The 22,483-nt window shown below is 44.1% G+C and overlaps 1 protein-coding gene across 1 annotated transcript in view; it reads left to right on the top strand.

The window, feature by feature from the left end:
• The window catches only part of ABCA13 (ATP binding cassette subfamily A member 13), a 2,251,223-nt gene that overhangs the window by 996,422 nt on the left and 1,232,318 nt on the right, over positions 1-22,483 (top strand). The window contains exon 29 of the mRNA XM_069613428.1: positions 15,545-15,797. Within this exon, the coding sequence (XP_069469529.1) occupies positions 15,545-15,797 (253 nt within the window). The remainder of the gene's footprint in view (positions 1-15,544; positions 15,798-22,483) is intronic.

Below are 22,483 nucleotides of genomic sequence, written 5' to 3'. Positions count from 1 at the left end.
ATGGTCCGAGCCCGGCTGAGGGGGACTAATTGTGTAAGAGGAAGGATCTGAGCTTGGCTGAGGGGGATCCGGGGTGAACTGTGAGTCACCTGAGAAAGGATATTCTCTGAACATTGGAGAAAGGGATCTGAGCCCAGAAGAGGGTGAGTCAAAGTAACGATTGTGGTATAAAAAAGGGATCTGAGCCCGGCTGAGGGGGATCCAGGGTGAAGAGTAAATCACCTAACTTGAGTACTTGGTAGAGGAGAGGAACATTTGGTTTGTTTTGGTCCATCAGGCCCTCTGAATCAAGAGACTTTGATAACTTAAGAGACTTGGGCACAGAAGGCCCTGATACTGGTAATAGAACTGTGTGCTCACACCAAAGAAGACTGAGAGTGTGCTATGCTCAAGTGAACCACCTTGTCCCATGCTGAAAACGGGGAAAGGGAGGCCAGCGGCCTGAACATCCTGACATATCATTTTGTGAACACTTCTTCCTTTTTCATGAACGCTACCCCACATTATTTGTATTTAGAGATAAGGATTGGCAATCATTTATTTTTAGTATAGGCCCTTTTATTTTGATGAGACTCCACAAGGACTGCATTATTATTATTTGATGGCCGTAGCTTGCTCCCATCTGTAGATTTAGGAGTAGATAGGCATTCATCAAAACCTTGTTCAAGTTCAATAAACACCCTTGAACTGTGATCACCATTTGTCCGTCTTACTATTGATACCATGCCTTCCTTACAATTTCCACAGGGATGATGTAGTTGTGCACAGTGATGGAGTGTCCTCTGCATGAAATAAGGTGTGGGATAAGTCCTCTAAGACATTTTAGAGTCAGAATCCAAACTAAACAGTAGGTACACATTGGCCTTCCATCATGTAAACTAGTAGAGTTGCCATCCTGAATATGTTGGAACACTGATGCTGCCCTTTCTCCTTACATACGTAAACTATGCACTAATGTCAATGACATGTGAGAAACCATGGGATTCAACACACCCGCACCATGTGGCATAAGCTAAACATTGCAAACAAGGATATGGAGTGATAGGCTAAAATCAAACACATACTGCCTATCAAAGTAAGCATGAACGATAATCCGGGAGAGAATCTAGAATCATTCAATTTTCAGTGTATTTCATTCGAATACAACTATCACAAACTCGTATACAGTCTCACTTGATTTGTAGTTTGTAATGTTCCCTTAGAAGATTGCTAGATGCAATACAGAGAATAACAAGATCTGAATGCTGACTCAATTGTGAGCACATGAGCATTGTGATGGAATACTTAGCCCTGCATTGGAGTGCATTCATTGTTTAGGGTGCCAAAGCACAATGGTCTCTCTGCAGCAAGCATTGACTTCAGTAACCACAATCTGAATGAGCACACATATGCTTAAAACACAAAGGGCCGCTGTCGCGTCTCCCAGATCCACATCTAGTACCCTTCCTCCTGGCCCCGCATCCGTCACCCGTCGAGTTCCCTGCAGTCCCTGCAACCACGCACGCACTTGGTGGCAGCCACTCACCAGGCAGGGGAGATGCCTAACCGGCAACTCCGGATCCTTACGGCCCTTCCTACATTGGCATCTGCCAGGGTGTTTGTCTCCTGGGCAGCGCTATTCCATGGGCGCACGGAGGCAGCGTTATTCCACGTGCGCACGGAGAACCTCATGTCATGTGACCAAATGCCAGCACCTGCTTCCGTCCACATCGCGGGTCCCGTGACGCAGTTCTCACGTTTCCCTTGTGACTCACGTCATGTGACTATTCTACGCAGTCAAAAGGATCGGGGAAACACGGAAGGAACTCTTCACAGCTGCTTCGTTGGAGTACTGTACAGCGTTTGGACTTTTCAGATATTTTGAACTTCATTGACCACGGAACGTTCTAAGGATTTCTTTGTTTTTTCCCCTGGAGTTAAGTCGAACTGTTGTCTTCTGGTATTATGACCTTTGGCTCTGCTATCTGGATTCTGGAACTCTTGACTTTGGCTATCCTTCTGGCTTCTGACCTCGGACTGTTTACTGGATTGCTCACGGATAATCCTTTGTACTACATGTTTTGGTTCAGGTGTTTTTCCATCCAGAGTGCTGCTTGAACCTTGCCCACCTGCTGCTGCCGCCGGCCCCTCCTGCTTTCGCTATTCACCCAACTTTGTCTTGTCACCACATTTTGGGTAAGCCCTCTGGCACGTTTCCATTGTCACCTTGCATTGTTGTCCATTTCTACTGTTTTGATCTAATCATTCATTGCCTTGCAGTGGTCAGGGGGTCCTTCCGGTGTTCCTGGTTCCAGAATGACGGCACTCTACACCTGTAGCCTCAAAGATTGCACTGGTAGTGGTTTACTTTCTACCCGTGTGGTACTTGGGGATGGAGGTATCATAATCTGCACGACCATCAAGAATAGAACAGCCGCATTATGTGTTTGCCAGTACTTGTCAAGGCATGCCTCCCTCCTGTGACCAATACTTGTTTTGTAGGGCGAGGATTCTCTTCTGATGTTATTCAGGCTGAGTACTCCTGTGCAGGGTCTGAAGTGTAATGCAGAAAGCTAAGCCCCAACCCAACCATGGCAAGGCAACAGGGAATTGGTGGAACCAACTCCCGAAACCATTGGACAGCCACCTGGAATGTTCATGGTATAGAGACAGTGCAAACACTGTACTGGGGGCATTGGATGGTTAGTAGATGTAGCGAAGATGATGTCCCACAGTGTGGTGGAATAATCGGGCATTGTAGGTACGAAACCTGTAGAAGTGCAAGGTTGGCCTGAAGGGCAACGGGTAGACAAGACATGGGAAAACGAGTGGGCAAGAGACAGGTAGTAGACAGGGTCTATGTGTGATAGGGCTGGAGCAAGGTAACAGGCAAGTAGCAGGAAGGCAAGCCAGGAACCAGAAGGCAAACAACAAACAGGGCATGCTAGGCTAGGACCAGTTAGCAGCACAGTAGCAGGAAGGCACGGCTTAAGTCCGATGGCAAGCAGGGAGGTAATTAGGCAAATCAAGAACCAGATAGCAAGCAGGGAATAGGACAGGCAAGGTTAGGGCCAGGAAGAAGACATGCAGCAGGAAGGCAAGACAGAAGTCGGGTGTGAAGCAAGGAGGAAGCTACCCAAGGCTAGGGCAAGGGAACAAGCTGGAACAGGGCAGGCAAGGCTTGTTCAGAGGAGAATTACCTAGCATTTCGGTGTTGGATTGTCCAGGTGGGAGAGACCAGACTGGTATGCAAATGGTTATTTCTCCTCTGTGAAAGATACAGTGATCCAAAACGTGGTTGTAGACCCTCCCAAGTGGGAACTTACCCATAGAATAGGTAATTTGGCTGTGTTCATTCTCGTAAAGGGGCTCCCAGACTTTTGTATAAACGTTTAATAAGAACACTGCCATCAGAACAAGGTTCTAGACAGTGGCATACATTGCCAACTCAACGGAGGTGCTCCAGTATCCTACGCATGCAGGAACATAATGAAGTTTTACAGCAATACTCGGAGGATGTCTGCGAGATGGCAGCACCGATATGTGCCGTTACACGCTGCACAATGACCTTGCCACATGCTCACCTGCCAGTGTCGTCCTGCTGTCAGCAACGCCAGCACAAAGGGAGGCACCAGCGTCTCTATGAATCAGGTAAGCGTGAGGAGGCAAGCGAGCTGCACAGTCTGAGAGTAGGAATACTTTAGTGGCATTTCCGTGAAATTACCACAAAATCATCATTGTTAACGTCATTCATCTGGTGTATCTTGTGTGGTATTAAGGTGGTATTAATAGCTCCACCTCACTGATGATGCCCAACACGGCTGGAACACGTGTCTCGGGTTGCTGTTGGTACTCTTGTTCCAAGGAGGTTTGCCTGGCATTTCCGGGCTGGACTGCCCTTGTGGGCGGGACAAAGACCGATATACAAATGTATATTCCTCCTTTGTGAAGAGTACAGTGTGCAAAAAGCGATGGCTGCGGGCTCAACGTCGGGGGAAAAAAACACAGAACAGGTTATCATGCCATGTTCTTTCTAGAGAGGAGCCTGTTACCTTTTCTGTATGTTTACAAGGAACATGGGGTTGGTCACTCGTAGTTACCTGCTGGAGCCTAGACGTGGACCCCTTGTTCACTGTGCTCAGAGAGGCACAGCTCCACCTCACTGAGGATGCCCAACAAGGCTGAAACGCGTGTCTGGGGTTGCTGTTGGTACTCTTGTTCATAGGTTTGCCTGGCATTTCGGTGCTGGACTGCCCTTGTGGGCGGGACAAAGACTGATATGCAAATGGGTATTCCTCCTTTGTGAAAAGTACAGTGAGCAAAAAGTGATGGCTGCGGGCTCAACGTCGGGGGAAAAAAACACAGAACAGGTTATCAAGCCATGTTCTTTCTAGGGAGGGGCTTGTGCTACCTTTTTTGTAATTCCCATTGGGGATTTTTTCAGATTTACCACAAATGGTAATTTGACTGTGGTAAAGCTGTTGATGTTTGGTCTTAAAGATGAGGATTAACCTTCAACATTTTGTGGAGGGCCAATCCTTCACTTTAAGGTCAAAACTCAGAATTCGGCATTGCAGTAAAATTACACCCACTTTTTAACTGCTCCACTGGCCTTTATAATGAGACCCAAAATGTAGCGCAAAGCCCTGTGCCTTGTAGAATCAATAAGGGAGTCCACGTTTTTATGGAACAGTCACACAAAACACAGTGTAGCTTTCTCAAAAATCGCTTTTTAAGACACTTTTAATTAAAATAGGAAAGCCTGCTGATCGGATTTCAACATCTTTCATCACTCAGAACAATTGTACAGCTGATATCCAAAGGGTTTCCTACTTGTTACCTAATGTGATTTTTCAAAGCCCTGTTCCTTGTAAAATCAATAAGGGAGTCCACGTTTTTATGGGAACAGTCACACAAAACACAGTGTAGCTTTCTCAAAAATCGCTTTTTAAGACACTTTTAATTAAAATAGCAAAACCTGCTGATCGGATTTCAACATCTCTTTCATCACTCAGAACAATTGTACAGCTGATATTCAAAGGGTTTCCTACTTGTAAAAATTAACACGTTGCCTAATGTGATTTTTCTTCAGAGGCAGGCATCCATCCTTTGACATCATCATGCATCAATGAATACACAGCCAGCTGATATGTTACGAAGGGAACTTTACATAAAGCTGTTGGAAGCTCTGTACGTTAAAGGCTGTGTTCTTTTATTACAAGAGCAACATCCCCTTGATCTTTTCCCAGGGCAGTAATTGCAGATAGCTCATTAAAATGCTCCACAGTTATCCTGACTGCATGAGACTGAATGGTACTAGATCCATCGTGGGCCATTTCTACTCATGGCAGTGTACACTGCGCTTATCCATGCTCTGCGACGACGGGAACATTCCAATGTGGCCATTGCTACATTCGACATTGACTTCTGTGTTTGACCACAGTCAAACTGTATTATTGTAAGAAAGAAAGAAAGATTTCATTGGGATTCATTTCATGCAAAGAATGTTTCACAAAACGTATTTTTGATCATTTCCTGCTAGGGAGTCCGCAAAAAGGATGTGCGTTATCAAAATGTTGCAGAAAACTGAGGATCTTTAGTGAACATGATGTTGTTCTGCTTAGTTGGAATACATGTAACATATACAATCGTTTAAACATTGGCACTTCTTTTGGGATAGTATTACAGACACTTTGTACTAGTGCATGTGCAATTAGCACCAGGGCAAATCTTACCTTAGTGCAAACATAATAATCTTTTATTGTGTTTTTAAATTAGGGCAATGTTTCCCATAGACCCAGTCACTTGCCCTGTTGCCAAAATACAATGGCCCTCATTACGACCCTGGCGGAGATCCATGGTGCAATTTGCACCATGGACCATGGCGCAAAGCTGCCAACAGCGCCATGGGGGTTGGCGGATTTACCGCCCCATTCCGACCTTGGCGGGGCGGTAAATCCCCAATCCCCATTTTACCCTTCCCCATTCCCATTCCTGCCCCATAGGGTATAATGGGAGTGGGGAAGGCGTTAATTACGCCACCGTAAATTACGGTGGCGTAATTAACAACAAGGTCCCATAGCGCCATGGATTTCTCCGCCCGGAAAAAGCAGGCGGAAAAAGGCTCCATGGCGCTACGGGAACTCGTAGTAGGGCGGAAGGGTCCGCCATGATTTCCGCTGGCGTAAACCCACTCCGCCAGGGTCGTAATGAGGGCCAATGTATTTGTTTATTTATAGAGCGCTCATACACAGGCGAAGTGCTTCAAAGCGCTTCAATAAACAACTATGCAATAGGTCTTTTTTGCCATGGAGCTTGTCCTTGCACTAATGCAATGGCTCTGTAGCGTTGCACTTGCTATCTGGGTCAAATATGATTAGGAACTGCATAATGAATGAGGAGGTTGCTCTTTTGCCTCAGGAAGGATTGTTTACATGGCTAGGCCAAAACATCCTGCATGGTTACACTACAGTGTCATTTGTGTGCAGCCAGTGGCATGGGGTAGCTGAACATCTGATGGAATAGGCTTTAGTTGAGGGAGAGGTATAACATTAAAGCATGCTTTATTTGCGGGAGCGAGCTTAAGTTGTCATTTAGTTTAAGGTGATGCCGGATATGACAACTCTGTTCATTTGAGAGAGAGGTAGAAAGAACATTAACGAAGGTCTTTTGTTTGAGGGAAAGTTATACAATTGAAATAGCATAAACCATCTTGTTGTGACTACTACATGCCATAAAAGCATATGCCATTTCTTTTCGGAGTTAGGAAAACAACATTTTAGGAAGATTTGGAGATAGAAAACATATTATAGTTGTTGTAATTGTGTGCACCATGTCTTTGTAGTCACAACTTCGCAAGGAACCAACATCGTGTCTGACCACAAACATTTCGAATTTTATTTGCAAGCGAGTGCATTCATTGTAACTTATTGCATCATCTTTTTGTGATGAGTCAAACACTAATTGTAGACATGAACTCTGTGTAAGCAGTAGGAGAATACATTGACTGGCTGTAAATCAGTGTGCCATCTTTTTTGGGACGAGACAACGAAGTACTTCTCTGCAGAGAAAAAGTCATTTGGCCTCATTACGAGTCTAGCGGTAGCCGTGCCGGAAAAACCAGCAGGCTGCCACCGGACCCAAAATCCCATTCCGCCTCCGTGATTGCTGGAATCACCGGGGCATTACAACCCCGGTGACCCGGTAATTCCGGGGGCGGCATTCCATAAATCTCCGTTCCCATGGAGTCCAATGGGGACAATGGAAACACCTGTTCCATCTATGATGGAGCCGGTGTTTCCATTTCCGTCTGCAGGCGGGTGGTGTCACTCCCGCCAGATCAGACCTGGCGGGAGTGACACCTCCCGGCTGTAGAACTCGGAATCGGCCGTTCCGGAAACAACGGTGGCGGCGGATTTACCGCCACCATTGTTTCCAGACCGGCTGAGTCATAATGAGGCCCCAAATGTAAACACATGTTCCTTCCTCCAAACGAAAGTCAATGGGACGCAGTGTCTGTGATGCTAAATCAGAGCATCAGCTTTTTTGTGAGAGGAGACAAAACCGTGATGTTTGTAGGCAAGTAGATGCCATCTTTTTGTGGTGAGACAAAATCCTTGTTGCAGAGCAAACGTCTTATCATTGAGTCTATGAACTCAATATGCCATCTTTTGTGGTGAGACTAACTGCTTGCTGCTTACAGAGGAAATGTTTTATGCTTATTTTTAGGCAGGAGAGATTAAGTTGCTGTAAATCAGTGTGCCACTAGTTGTGAAAGGATACAACATAATGTGTGCTTGTGTAGAATAGTTCATATTCTTTGTAGAGAAGAGGTGCTTGGATTCATTGGCTGCAAAAGGGTGGGCCATCCTTTTTGTTAGAGACCAACGTCCTGATTCACAGAAGTGTTTTTTATAATGTTGCAATCCCATTGAAAAACGTTCTATGAATCAGGCCCCAAATATGTATGCCTGTAGAGAAAAATTAATACTTTTTGTAGACAGGCCAACATTATAAGCAGTGGCTTTAAATCACTGTATTGTTAAGTGGAGACAACATATTCACTGCTTGCGTACAAAAAGTCTTACATTTTTGGCAGGCAGGGGATTATATTCACAGGTTGTAATTCAGTGCTGGAGTAATAACCATTGTGAATGACAATAGGATTGGAGCACATGAAAGTGCCAGTGGAAGGTGGAGGAATGCAGCCAGAGGTCTTTTCTCCATCATCCACAGCAGCTGGTGTGTGCACTGGGGAGGCCAACATTTTTGTGGTAAATTAAAAGGCCCCAATGTGGTATTCACCAACACCTGCATCACAAGCAATAGCAGCAGTACCTGCTCAAGCATTGTGGTTGGAAAAGGCATAGGAAGTTCAGTCCACTGTCTCTTGGGTAATATGGGGAGAGGTGCAAATTGCTCCTACTGATGGGCTAAGACAAACGACTCACCAGGTAGAGGGGCATAATGAGCCAGTCGAAACAACACCTAGTGCACAGGAGCATGGTTAGCCTGGTAGAAACAGGACATAGTGCAGAGGAGCCTGATGAGCCAGGAGAAACAGGACATAGTGCAGAGGAGCCTGATGAGCCAGGAGAAACAGGACACAGTGCAGAGTAGCATGATGAGCCAGGAGAAACAGGACATAGTGCAGAGTAGCATGATGAGCCAGGAGAAACAGGACATAGTACAGAGGAGCTTGATGAGCTAGGAGAAACGGGACACAGTGCACAGAAGCATGATGAGCCAGGAGAAACAGGACATAGTACAGAGGAGCTTGATGAGCTAGGAGAAACAGGACACAGTGCACAGAAGCATGATGAGCCAGGAGAAACAGGACATACTGAAGAGTAGCATGATGAACGATGAGAAGCAACACACTGTGTGGAAGGGAATGATATAGGCAGTCACTAGCCTCTACAACGCTCATCCTGCAAGTCTTACAGTAATGATGACTGGGAGCTGGATACAGATTTGGACCCATCTGAGTCACGCTAGCACCAACACATGATTGTTGAAACCACAAATGTGAAGGAGGACCATGCCACACTTACAGAGATGGAAGGAAAGACAATGCGATTACCATACCCTAAATAGCAGTATCACTCACTGAGCCAGAGGAATGTCTTCTTGACCCTTACTTTCTGTAAGGGATTATTGCCCTCAGTGTTAAAGGGGTAGAGGGGGGACATCATCCCCCATGCTATAGGACAAACATTGGGTGAAGTTGCAGTCTCCCATGGCATGACAAGCGAAAAAGGAAGGGGTTCTCAGATTTTGATAGCAGTTGTGTCCCAGAATTCCTACTAGATAATCCCAAATAACATTATCCTAACATGGTGAGTGCTTTGGTGATTGTAAGATGCCTTCCATGATATATGGGAATAAAGTGGGGATACATTCTTGGCATGGCCACCCTATGGCCCAAACCTAAAGTAAATGTTTAATACATTGGTTACTATGTCAGTCTCCTGCACCACCTGCCCCTTTCACAAACTCTGCCATAAGGAAGTTAAGCAGAAGGCACCAATCTGCTTCATGAGACCCCCCATCTCCTCTAAAATAGGGTCCACAGTCTTTTGCCAAAGTACAGAGGCCAGCAAGTATAGTTTTTCTCATCATTTGTTATTATCGAAGACAATGCTCCATGTTTTTTATATTGTGAGTGCATGGAAAAAGAGTGAAATAATATTCAGGGCATGCATGGGGTTGAATTCTGCTGCCAGGCCTCATATCTACATGCAAGAGTTGAGAGTCGATAAGAGTGTTGCATGTTCTCCATACAACCTCAACGCACCCATCCACATGTCAGCTCGATATGGGTAGCTAGTAGGGACTTGGCCACCCATACCCACCTTCGCATTGGCTAGAATGCACACATGCATTCTAAACTCCTCTGATGAATTTTCCCACAGCTGGAGTTCGGTCCCCCGAGGGGGGTCACCTACAGCACTTTGAGACCATACCAATGGTAAAAGGCACTCTACAAATGACAAATTACATTACATTACATCTGGCCCTGCCACTTTAGGAAAGAACAACATGAAAAGGAGCCAGAGCCGTAGCCTCCCAGCTTTTGCCTTGTTCGGCTAATGTTAGTTGGATCTCTCCCAAAGTACTGGTCAGATGACAAATGATTGTTCCTAATAGTTCACAAAATAAAGTTTTTTCAACTCACGTTTTTTTCCAGGAACAATTGCAAATCTGTACACAAACCAAGTGTATTTCTCCTCTTTGTATCCCCGCGTTACTGCTGGCTCCGTGGTGTAACTCAGCTCTGCCCCTCCAGGACGTTCACACGACAAATGCCTGCCTCTGCATAGGCTTTATTTTCCTCCATTCAAGGTTCTTTGTCCCTTTATTCTCGTCGGCGTACTTCAAAGGGTTGTGCTGTTTTTTATCAGCTGCTGATTCAAGGGGATTCCAGAATTACCTTGAGCCAAAGATATGGAAGTAATGTCAATGGGGTTTAAATGAAAAACAGATGCAACAGCAGTCTTTTCCACTCCCATATATGAAGATAGTGTTTTTCATAGGGAGCTCCTTATAGGAATGGGAGTCCTTGTCCCCTAGAGGGCAGTCGCTCTCAGTGAGGTCCCACTTTTCCAGGAACCTAGGGAGAGTCTTGCTTAGTGGGATCACCTCCCTAGCCTCACAGAGGGTGGCTCCCCCCATGGGAGACGGGACACATTTTCCATTTGCAGCACAATGGTCACCTGCTGCTCGAATTCAAGCCTGACTAAAAATCAAAGTTTGGACCTATGGTTGAGTCATGATCCATTTCACATTAGCCCATCAGGGAGGAAATATGACATATGAGAACCTGCCCCGAAGGTTTTTCTCAGTTTTCATGTCTGAAATAAAAGGAGGGTTTTGGCAAAAGGGACACTTCTGTACCTCTTAAGGTGAGATAGCCAATGCTTCAAAATATTCTTTTGTTGTTGTTGTTGTTAGACATGACAGTGGGACATCATACAAGTAAGGACTCAGATGAGCAGGAGGGACCTGAAAGTGATAAAATATTATCAATGGTGCATAGTGAACAGTGCAGAGATTTGACCATTCAAGGGATAAAGTAGGTTGAGCTATACTGACCCATGCATCTTCCTTATGTCTACAAGCTGACGTGAATTGCTTTATTGGGAAGAAGAATCCATAATATCTAACAATATATCAGACTATAGAGATTTAAAAAAGGAAAGGAAGCCAAAGGACTAAACTTTGCTATTGGAATGTCCATCTAACAATTATTAGGTTGTAGGAACCTTTTATTTCTAGAATTACCAACATAAGTTCACAATTACATACTGATAGAATTATTACCTCCTTATGCTCTACAGCCCATCCCTCTGCTAATCTCATCCATTGGGTTCCACTTCCATCTCTCTGCTAATGACGCCCGACGCTTCTTCACCTTCCACTCCTTCACCCCTGACCTCTTCAAATGCATCGTTGGCTGCCTCACAGTCATCCATCACTGAATGGCCGTATGCTTCCCGATGCTTAACTCCTCATTTCTCCCTGCTTCGAATTCAAATGCCACCCTCGCATCTCCGATCTGGTTTCCTCTGGACATCCTCACTTCTTCACCTTCGGCTCACAATCTTCGAGTACTCTTTGACGGTGACTTTAAACTACAACAGTCCATTACTGGGACTGCCACAGTCAGCTAGCCTTCTTAACAACAGAAGAATCTGCAACTATCTCATATGCTACTCTGTCAAAAAGCTCATCTCCACCCTTGTACTCAGCAAAATGGATTACTGCGTGAGGCCAGGCCTGAGCCCCATACTCCTCCTCTCCTCTTAACAAAGACCTCAACATTGCTACACACACTCTCTACAACCTACCTTGAACCGCCCCTACCTCTGTGCACCATCACTGTGGCTCTCAATGCAAAATCACTGTCTAATTACTTGTGTACACAATTATACAAGGCTTTGTCTCCCACACACCTTGCTGATTGCATTTCTGTCTGCTGGCCCCCATGTACTTCTTCCCGCTTCCACTCCTTCACTAAAATGCCAGGTCATTGCTGGAACGGTCCAAGTTCAGACTCGAGCTCCACTTACTGGCCGATGAAGGAGACCTCCCATACCTCTCTTACCCCCACTAATTGACCCCAGGCCTCTTCACCCACCTAGACTTCACATGCATGTTCTATCTGTGATATGTACATACCATTAGCCATGACGCTAAGCATTTACTCTTTATGCTATTTATGTCTGCTCTCTAGTCATTGTCTGTTTCATACCCCACTACCCTACTCCCTCATCTGTCAGTTGCTCTCACTCAATTATATTGAATCTTTCATAATGGAATCCTTCTCAGGGAATGCCTCCGATACCTGTATTCTTTACTTTCTACGCCATTAGTGTTGGTAATTACATCCCATTATTCAATAAATACAAAAGGTCAATGCACCTTGACCATAGCGCAAATAGAAAACAGAATTCTGAAGTAAGTGGCATTGGAGAAGATTAAAGTTAGTTATATCTAAGTGACAAGTCCATGCTTAGTTAATAGTGTCCGAATTATCATGGTCATTGCATTAGAATGCCCTTTTAGTGCTTCAATTGAGAAGTTATCTAAGCATTTTTCACAGCCTGAAAATCCCAGCTGATATATTTACGATACTACAATACTATTGCTCTATTTGATATGGCTATGTAAAGATTATTGATTTGATTATTATGTGTGAGATTAACAGTAAGCATCCCCTCATATCACATGGCACTAGTATGAACCATGCCCCTCTTGGAAGCATGTCATTTAATTATATGTTTACTTATTGATGATTAAGAATAAGTGGGCAAGGTTAATGACTATTCGAAGCAGATATCCCCCAACCAGTTGTGCATTGTATATGTGAAAGACAGTAACACTTAAATCCAACATCATACACATCATTGATTGATGCATATGGCCGCAGCCTCTGTGACTCATTAACGCCCAGCAATAATTAGTTGTGATGGCAATCTTAGACGAGGTTCTTTAAATTAAAGGAAGGCAAATGGCCCGAGGAGTTGCATGCTTGTCCTCTCTTCTGGTGGGACTCAGAGAGGTAAATGGAAGGTTAACCGTGATTGACAACGTTGTATTCTTCCCTCTGGTCACTTTGTCGGTGAGGCCCAGCTTGAGAGTCTATGCATAGAGATCCAGGGGGATATATCAAGACATGCTAACTCCCTGTAAGGAGACCTAACAGAAAAACAGAAAATGTGATGGAAATGTTTAAGCGAAGGCCTTTAAACCACTGGAAAGCACGTGAGCAGCATGGCTCCTCGATGTGCAGCTCACCTGTGCTTTTACAGAGAGGGCCATCTAAAGGCATATCAATCCAGCTCCCCCAAAAGAGAGTCATTTGGTAAATTTGCTGTGCCAGGTCGCTGCAGCACAGGACAAACTAGAGCACCTTTGTCAGCAGCTAGATCTGGGACTACCCGCTCAGTCTCTGCAGTGGGCATTTGGAGCCTCGCCACATTTGGCTAAAGGTACTGCCATCATTATATGGAGGTACCATCCCACCTCGCCCTGCCCCGCCTCATTCACGCTAGACTGAGAACTGTGAACATCTTTTCTCTGTCTCTACTGTTTTTATTGTGTGTGATTAATTTGCCACAATAGAAGCATCAAGTCTCTAGTATCTTGAAGGCCAAGCAGGGATGTGGTTCTTCGTAATAGTCACCCACCCACTCACTCGCTCGGGTACAGAACCATGCTATTCTATGGGATGAACTTGAAACGAGTTAAGCTGGGTGGTGAGACCACCAAGAACAGCTCAGTGCACCCCACATCAGTAGGAAGAAAGGTTATCTGTTCTGAGGTACACTGTGCAATGTCTTACCCTAATACAGCGCTTGAAGCATGGAAGATAAGATAGAATTCATAACGAAAATAAAAATCGTTTTTGAAACAAGAAAATAAAGAGAACCTCATTCAAAGAAACAATCTGCAGTGTTTCTTTTGTAATGAGTGTCAATGGGAGCAGAGGCGTGAATATCCGTTTTTCAAGCTTCATTGTATGGAATGACTCACGCTCGATCACATATGCACTCATTCATTTCCTTATACGCTCACTAAGACTCTAACTATTGTTGTCCACCTTTTAGACTTATGACTGACAAGCGTATTGCTCCTCCCCCATTGCCACCTGTAGTGTATACACCTGTTTTTGCAATAACGCATGCAGACCACTAAAAAGAATAAAAGATCAGAAATGCATCATTCCCCCCCATATCATTGACATTATGGTCTAGAACATATCTAGTCAACACATTTTGGGAAATTAACCTCCTGTTTGAAAGTACTGAATGCCTGCATTTTATGCTTGCACTGTTTAAGTAGAGACTGGCACACCCACGGAACGAAGTTTATTTGCCAATATAATTGCGTTGTTCTTTTCGTTCGTAAAATACATTTTTCAAAACGTGTAGAAGACTTCTTTCAGAATTAAATAGATAGTAAAACATGTTCTATTCCAGTTTAAATAAAACCATTTTACAGAGAGCCGTCAGAATTGATAAAACTATTAATTCTTCATCCACCAAAGCATCTGAACTCTACTCCGTTCTCAATCCACCTACAGAAGGTGATGATCTCAACTCTAAAATTAGCAAACAATGGGAATTGGATTGGAATTTACATATTTCTCCAGGCATATGAGTTACAACTTGGAATCTGTCCTTAACGCATCAGTTCATGCTAATCTTACACAGTCCCACTACTTTATATTACAGAGAGCTTATTTAACACCAGGTAGATTGGCAAACATGTCTTGTGGTGTTTCTAATCTATGCTGGTGCTGTCAATCCCCACTGGCTGATTTTACCAACTCCATATTCAAGTGTAAATATATCTATTCTTTTGTGGGGGGGGGTGGGGTTTGGGAATGTATGCACCATATTTCTTTCATTTCATGAACCTCTGACACTGGGTAGGTTGATCTTAGGTCTCCTAGTGAACCATATGTGATCACCATCCCAGCCCCTGATTTGTTCTATTTTTTCATTGTTGTTGCTTTTCACCTTATTGCATACAATTGGAAAATTGCTCAGATATTGTCCTACAATCTCTGGTGGAATTTGATTTGTTATTTTCATAGAATTGAGATAATGTGTGCCTTTTCTTGCAAGAATGCGCCTAAATTCAAAAGTAAATGGAGTGTTTTTGCAGCTTATTTGCTGTAACCTTGCACATTTCGTTTTAATATAGCTATTTATCCCCTTTCCTCTCTCCTATTGTTTCACTTGCATGTCTAGTCTGTCCCCCTGTGAGTCCTAATTTCTTATAGTTTATAGTATCAATTTTAAAAATGTCTTATTTAAATGTGCATTACTTGTACATGTATTACTTAATATGTATTGTATTTCATAATTCTTACATGTTACAGATTATCCATCAACAATTTCTATATTTATCAATTTGTTGTAATGTTCTCCTAATCACTGAAAATAATTTAACAGAAAGACCATTTTATAGCATCCGTGAATGCAATGTTTTGGTCGTCATATTGTGTTTTACATGTTCGGTGAAGGCTCTGTTGTGTTTATTTTGTTTCTTCTAGATAACTCGCTGGTGGAGGCTGGTTCCATGCAAGGAGGACGCCTCGTTCTAACGCAAATTACTTCGCTCCTTATCAAGCGGTTCCACCACGCTAGGCGAGACTGGAGGGGAGCCCTGTCTAACCTTGTGCTGCCTGTTGTCTTCGTAACTATGGCAATGGCCCTGTTTAACTTGAAACCTTTGACCATTGACTTCCCGTTACTCAAGCTGAGCCCAGAGCTGTACGACGACGACGCAGGTGCATGCTTCTATAGGTAGGAGCAGTTCTTTCTTGACAGGCGTCATCTCTTTGCTTAAATGTGTGTTATTTCACAAAATGGAAACCGTTATAAACTTTGTAGTGGGAGGTTTTTTATTACTATCAGGCTCATTAAATACTAAGCAGGTCATTTTCTAAGGTGTGTAAATTGCATGGTGGGGCGCATGCACCCGAGTGCTCTTTGGTCCTGGACCCCTCCATGCAGTTTTCGACATGAGCACTAACAAGTACATTAAAAGGTGTTTTAAACCTGGGAGAGGCAGGAAAACCCATGTGTGGGATTCATATTGCAAAGAAATGTAAATGTGCCCTGCAAAGTACGCTCACGGGAGGTATTTTCAACGGATTCCTATGGAGTCTACTTGCTTTCTTATAAGGTGCTAAAAGCAGGCACGATCCATGAGAATCCTGCCCATTAACTCAAATATGAAATGTGATGGTGAGTTAATGAATGTTTTATTGGCAAGCGGAGCATATGATCTAAGTGCTGCAGAAGTACATGATAGTGGCTTGAGGTGGCCATTAGAAGGGTATACACTTCAAACATAAACCTTCAGTGCATCTTCCCAGTAGCCTGTGTCTTCATAGTGAAGTGGGAATTGGGTTAATGTATTGTGCATGCCTATTTAAGGTGAAATAAATGACTCGCCTTTTCAGTGTGCTAAGGTAAAGAAAATGGCATGCTACTTTCAGAAGTCAAGGTGAACCTAACAGTATCAACATGATTCTACAGTGCAACTACATCCTATTTCACTGCCATTTCGGGTATTGCTGTGCGAGTAGGCCTATGATAAATACATTTGTAACGGCACATATCAGTAAAAATGCGGGTCATGCATTTCAATGACGTGTTCTGTTGCTATGTACTCCACTAAACCATGTGCTTTTTTGCTGGTTATTTTGAATGTTATCATTGCAAATACAACCTAATTGCAGGTCTCTCTACAAACCTGTCATCAAATCCACCAGCAATGTTGCACAGCAGACTCCCTGAAAATAACCCATCTCCTTTGGAATTATTGCATACTTAAGATTTGTGGAGCCTGAAGACAGAGTTATGACTCCAGGTGCGGCCAGATAGTTTGGTCCTTAAAGCTATTATGACCCATTATAGGGTGAAGGGAGGAAAACTTGATTGAATGGTTGTGGGAGCTGGCTGGTTTCTAGCAGCCATGTACAGCATGATGCGATGGGAGGAGCAGGGCTTTGATTTCAGCTGGACTTCTGCAAGGTGGGGCTCAGAAGTGTGAGTGAATCGCGGTCAACAGTGATGTGGAAAAGCTGGGCCTTGTCTTCCAGGTGTAGTTGGGAGAAGATGTGGTATCCACCCTCATACTGTAAGGCAGAGGGGATAGGAGCAAGGGGATTCACAAGGTCTGCACCACATCAGTAAGGTGCGGCCTGGACATACTTAAATGTTGTGGAACTGTCAGCATGGCGCTCCCGTGATGGAAGGGAGTGCAGCGCGGAGAGCCCTGCCTAGGGGGCTGTTACCGTGGCACTGTCTCTCATTATGGGAGCGCTCTGCTGACAGCCCTGCTAGTGGCAGTGACTGGAGGAGTCACATGGCTCCCCCTCTCACTGGCCAATTTCCAGGCTTTTTATTGTATTTTCATACCATACTGTCTCGTATTGCTCAGAAATTGGCCATTGGGCGTGTGCCACAGCTAAAATAGGAAATTCACCTTCGATCAATGCCCTTTCTGAAAAAGCTGAACAGCACCAAGACATAAGAGCACTGAAGCAATGGTACTAACAGACAGCTAAGGATTTATTGAACAATATATTCAATAGCCAATGAGAATCGTACAGCTGCTAACTAAAATGCTTGAGAACATATGTATGGATTTGGCATCCATCCTATTTTAATGAAAGGACTCTTTTTAGCTGTTCTTTCCCACCAGATGAATAAAGCATGAGCCATCAATTGATATATGTGGGGTATTTTGAGCCCAAGACAAAAGGAAACTGCATTTGCCTACTTTGGGCCTAAAATGCAGAGCAGTGAAAACACACAGAGATGACTGCCAAACTGAAAGGCAGTATCTAATTTGCATCTGCCATATATCAGAATGCTGTTTTCAAAGAAGGAGAAATACACTTATTAAGTGGGCCTGACATGTGATTGTCTAAAGCTAAAACCAGAGGCCTGCTTTTTCAGAAGTGACTAGTGTTTAAAGTGTAAGCTTGCTGACACAGAGAGCAAAGAATAAAGGATGGCATTTGCAAACACAGAAACTGCTATCATAGAAACGTGTACATTTGCAGCATACAATAATGAACACATGAAGTCAAAATGTCCCTTGCCAGAGTAATGTGAGCATATCATGATGGGGGGGAAATGGACATTGATGGCAAGACACAATTATATTAAAAATGAACACAAGGTCTCATCTGTAATGTAATTGTGACATTTAACATCATTTTTGTTTTCCTGAGAAATGGCTACAGTTTACATTCCGAACAGTCAGGCAGTAAACAAGAAGGAATTTTATGGGGGCCTGCTCTCTAAGATAAGCAACAAGAGGACCCATTAGAACTGGGAGAAGAAAGGCTGATGGGTTAATTACTGGTCAAAGTCAACAAAGGCAGCAGATGGCTGGATCTCATGCTCAGTGGGGAAATTAAACCGAAATGTGCAACGTCAAGTAAAAATATGCATATAATTAAGAAATGGCTATATGAGTGGATGCAGCAATGGGTTTTATTCATTTTCTCAGGAACTATAACTCGCTCAGTAATATGCACTTTTTATCATGGGATCAAGAGTTGCAACCTAAATTATGTTTTTAGATCCCCAGAAAATTTCAAACAGTGGGTATTCGGGGTGGTGATAGCTTAATAAATTAGTCAGATTCTAGAGCTCTAATGTGAAAATCTCATTCAGCAACTAAAAAATAAGCTAAACATATATGAGCAAGAGGGTGTTGAGCAGGAAATACAGTTCTCTGCACTGCAAGACACACATAAAGACTGCAACACAAGGTGAATGATCAAATCATTTACAATAGTGCAGCATTTGATATGATTGTGACCTTTGAACAGTCCCTAAATCAGCATAAACAAGAACATAGTTCATTAGGAAAAGGTTTGATTCCCAAAATGACTTTGATCAACTGCATCAGGATTTAAAAATTCAAAAACAGAAAGTGCAACTGGTTAAGGAAAAGAAAATGTTAAACCAGGATAACAATGTTCTATTACAAAAAGTAAATCATTTGAAAATGGATGCAGAAAATGGTTTACCTGGGTCTCGAGAACGGAACAGAATTAGTGAAGAAACTATTGATCTGAAAGAGCGTTTGAGGCAAGCAGAGGATGACCTATCAAAGGCAGCACATATTAGAGACGCTTGAGAAAAAGAACTTACCAGTTTAAAAGCAAATCGCCATGAACAGGTGCATAACACACCACCATCAAAGGGAACATGAAAACTGGAGGAAGAGATTCAGGCAGTGAGAGATCAATTGGCTGTGTAAATCAGTGTGATGGAAGCCAGCCAAGCCGCTGTGTCAGAGTTAAAAATTCAACTCTCTGAATACAAGCTGGAAACCCTGGCAGAGCGAAACCCCTGTGAGAAATAGAATTGTGAAATCTAAGAATATAAACAGGTATTAAAACACCCTGACAAACCAGGATATAGGATAGGGCCCTCTGATCAATGAATGATGCCCCTCCCATCAAGGGGCCTCATTATAACTATTGCGGAATGGGTTTAACAGTGCCGCTAATGGTGCTGGCGCCGTTAAACCCATTCCGCAATATTACGAGGTTCCCTTGCGGGACCCGCTCTGGATGTCTGGTTTTAACAGACGTCCTTTGCGGGTCCCGCGAGGGAACCAGGGAGCTAACAACGGGCCTGCTTGTAATGGGCCAGCTGGTAGCTCCCTCCCCATTCCCATTGAGCCCTATGGGGGCTCGAATGGGAAAGGAGAAGGACCGGGCCCGGGTTCCCTGAAGGAGGAAATACCGGGCCCTCCATACTCAGATGGCCCGGTATTTCCCCATTTAGGGAACCCGGACACGGTTTTGGAGACAGCCATGCCCTATTAAGGGCATGGCTGCCTCCAAAGTCCTAATGAGGCCCAAGGACTTAATGCCAGTTACCTATAACCTCTGATGTACAGATTGCAACTGACCTCATGAATACCATTTAGAGAACAGGGAAACCTGAGGCAGGTGGCCTCACCTATGCCTAGCCAAACTGATCCGGAAGGCCAGTCCTTATCTGACATTGATGAATACTCACCTCTACCAAACAAAATGGAAGGTGGCTGGACCAGTGTGTCATGGGAGTCTAAAATTAGTAATATGAGTACTACTGACCCTGTAAAGTCATAAGATGGGAAAATCGGAGAGTTAGACCTGCAGAAAACGAGATTGCAAAGAGACCATCTAGCTCGCCTAGTGAAAAGAGAAAACAAAAGCCTCAGTCTAGGAGGGGCATTCTCAAAGACTCCACATATTCTGGTGAATGAATGGACTTTCCCACGCTACTTGGAATGAGGGAAAGTGCACATTGGCAGCAGTCTGAAGAAGAAACTGGGCCTCATTTCTGGTCTGGCAGTAAGCCTGGTGGTGATACCGGCGGCTTGCCACCAGACCTGAAACAAATTTTCTGGCGGCTGACTTCCCGGTAACACCGGGGTATTACAACCCCAGCAGCCGGGAAGCCTGGTAATTCTGTAAATCTCCATTCCACAGAGTCCCGTAGGACTCTATGGGAATGTGGAACACGGTAGCACCGGCACCGTTAATAACGGTGCCGGTGCTACCGTTACGGTCTGCTTACCATGGTCGCTGTGCCCAGCAGGGTCAGACCTGCCAGGAACAGCGACCCCGGCAGGCAGACCCATAGTGTGCCGGTCTGGTAACAGTGCCGGGAGGCTCACAGGCAAAATGGGATCCAGATCCCATGATTTCGAAAGGTATTCCCAATCTCGTAGTGATAGAGAGTGTCTAGAAGACAGGGACTGGACTGACCATAGCAGCACTAATTCTGAAGGTGGATTGACTCAGGTTCAGAGACACAAAAAAAAATACCAAGAAAAGAAAGGGTGTTGTTAAAGACCCAATCAGGCAGATTAAGACCATAAAGAGCTTCATGACCCTGTACCACAAGAAGGCAAAGTATTCGGTGTGGGAGCGCTTAGAACTATATGAACAAATGATGTAATAATTTGAAATTAAAAATGATGCCAATTGCGTGAAATGGACATTTTCCCCAGAGTATGCCAGTTTCTTTGTGGAACTGGAAGACCATGATCATTGCAAATGATCCTCCTATAAGGCGGCCATATTAAAACTCTTCTCCATTCACAGGAACCCACAAGACGTCCACAAGGTTGCATATAACTTGCAATGGGGGAAAGATCAGGCACCTAGGGAGATTGCATAAGAATGAATACAAGCATTAGCGCAGACTTCCAAGCGGGTGAATACAAATAACAGAATTTGTGACCTATGAGGTAAAGAAACACACTGAAAATAAAAATAACCCCAAAGCCACCAAACCACCATGCCGCTTATAAGGTGGTGGGGGTGAAAACTACTCCTCCTTTGGACCTGGAAATAGGGAGGCCTAAAAATACTCCTCCAGCTGGTACGCAGAATGAGAGAAGGAGGAGGCTCTCCACCCAGGCCCAATAGCATGGTAGCCTGGCGGGGTAACAGTGGAATGACCCCTCTAACCCTGCAACATACGTAAGATTTCTATATTAGGGTTATCAACCGATCCTGTGGTATGTGTACACTCCCACTCCCTGGCTTTTTGCGCTTCAATGCAACGACTTGTATTTGCATTTTGCACCTCATAAAGATTCTTCATTACATATTGTGAACAGTCATGTACAAAAATTAAATAAAGATAAAGCTTATGTAAAAAATGAGCACTGCTATATTGCCATGCATTCTTCAGATTAAGAGAGCACCCCTGTGCATTCAAAGACTGTTGCGGTCCATTGCCCTCTGCTAAGCGTACCAGTGCATATTGCACGGGAAGTGTGAGTGCTGGCTTCTGCATTATGCCTCCTCACTAATGATAGCCCAGTCTGTGTTTGCTCTATCGCTTGATTGCCAGTGCCCAGCAGCCATGTATCTTCATGTGTTGCTGCCAGCATGGATTTGCAGGCATGCAGTGATTTCCGGAGGCAAAGCCATTCAATTACTCGGTTATCTACACGGATTCCATCCCACCTCCCCCGGTCGCCCTCTGGGCCTGTGTGCTGGGGTATTGTTGCTGGAATAAGATATGGTTCCAGCTTTTTGTGTCTTGACAAAAGACATAAAACATGCAATATTCCAACATAAATATTAAATTGGGCCGTTCTGGAAAATCAGGCTCTGATAAATTGCCGACCAAAGACAGGCTCAGACTTAAAGTGGATTTGGCGGGAAGCCTAAACAAGGTATCTCCTTCGAAGAATCAGGCTCAAGCGATCTCTTGGCGCCCGGCTTTCTATCCGCATTTTTGCATTTTTTGCTTCTAATGTAAATTATTCTCCGATTCGAAGTATTTTCCTCGAATTTAGTTATTTGCAGTTTTCTTCTTCCATGTTATGCTCGAAGGCGAATGTGCAAGGCACCCATTACCAACACGCGGTCTACTGGCATAGAAAATACATCAGGCTTACACAGCGATAGTTTATGCCTGTGATGGATTCCTCACAGTGTGATGTCCTC

The sequence above is a fragment of the Ambystoma mexicanum genome, chromosome 5p (assembly GCF_040938575.1).
Source record: "Ambystoma mexicanum isolate Mex_15411 chromosome 5p, UKY_AmexF1_1, whole genome shotgun sequence".
Classification (NCBI taxonomy): domain Eukaryota; kingdom Metazoa; phylum Chordata; class Amphibia; order Caudata; family Ambystomatidae; genus Ambystoma; species Ambystoma mexicanum.
This window is presented reverse-complemented; position numbering and strand designations above follow the sequence as displayed.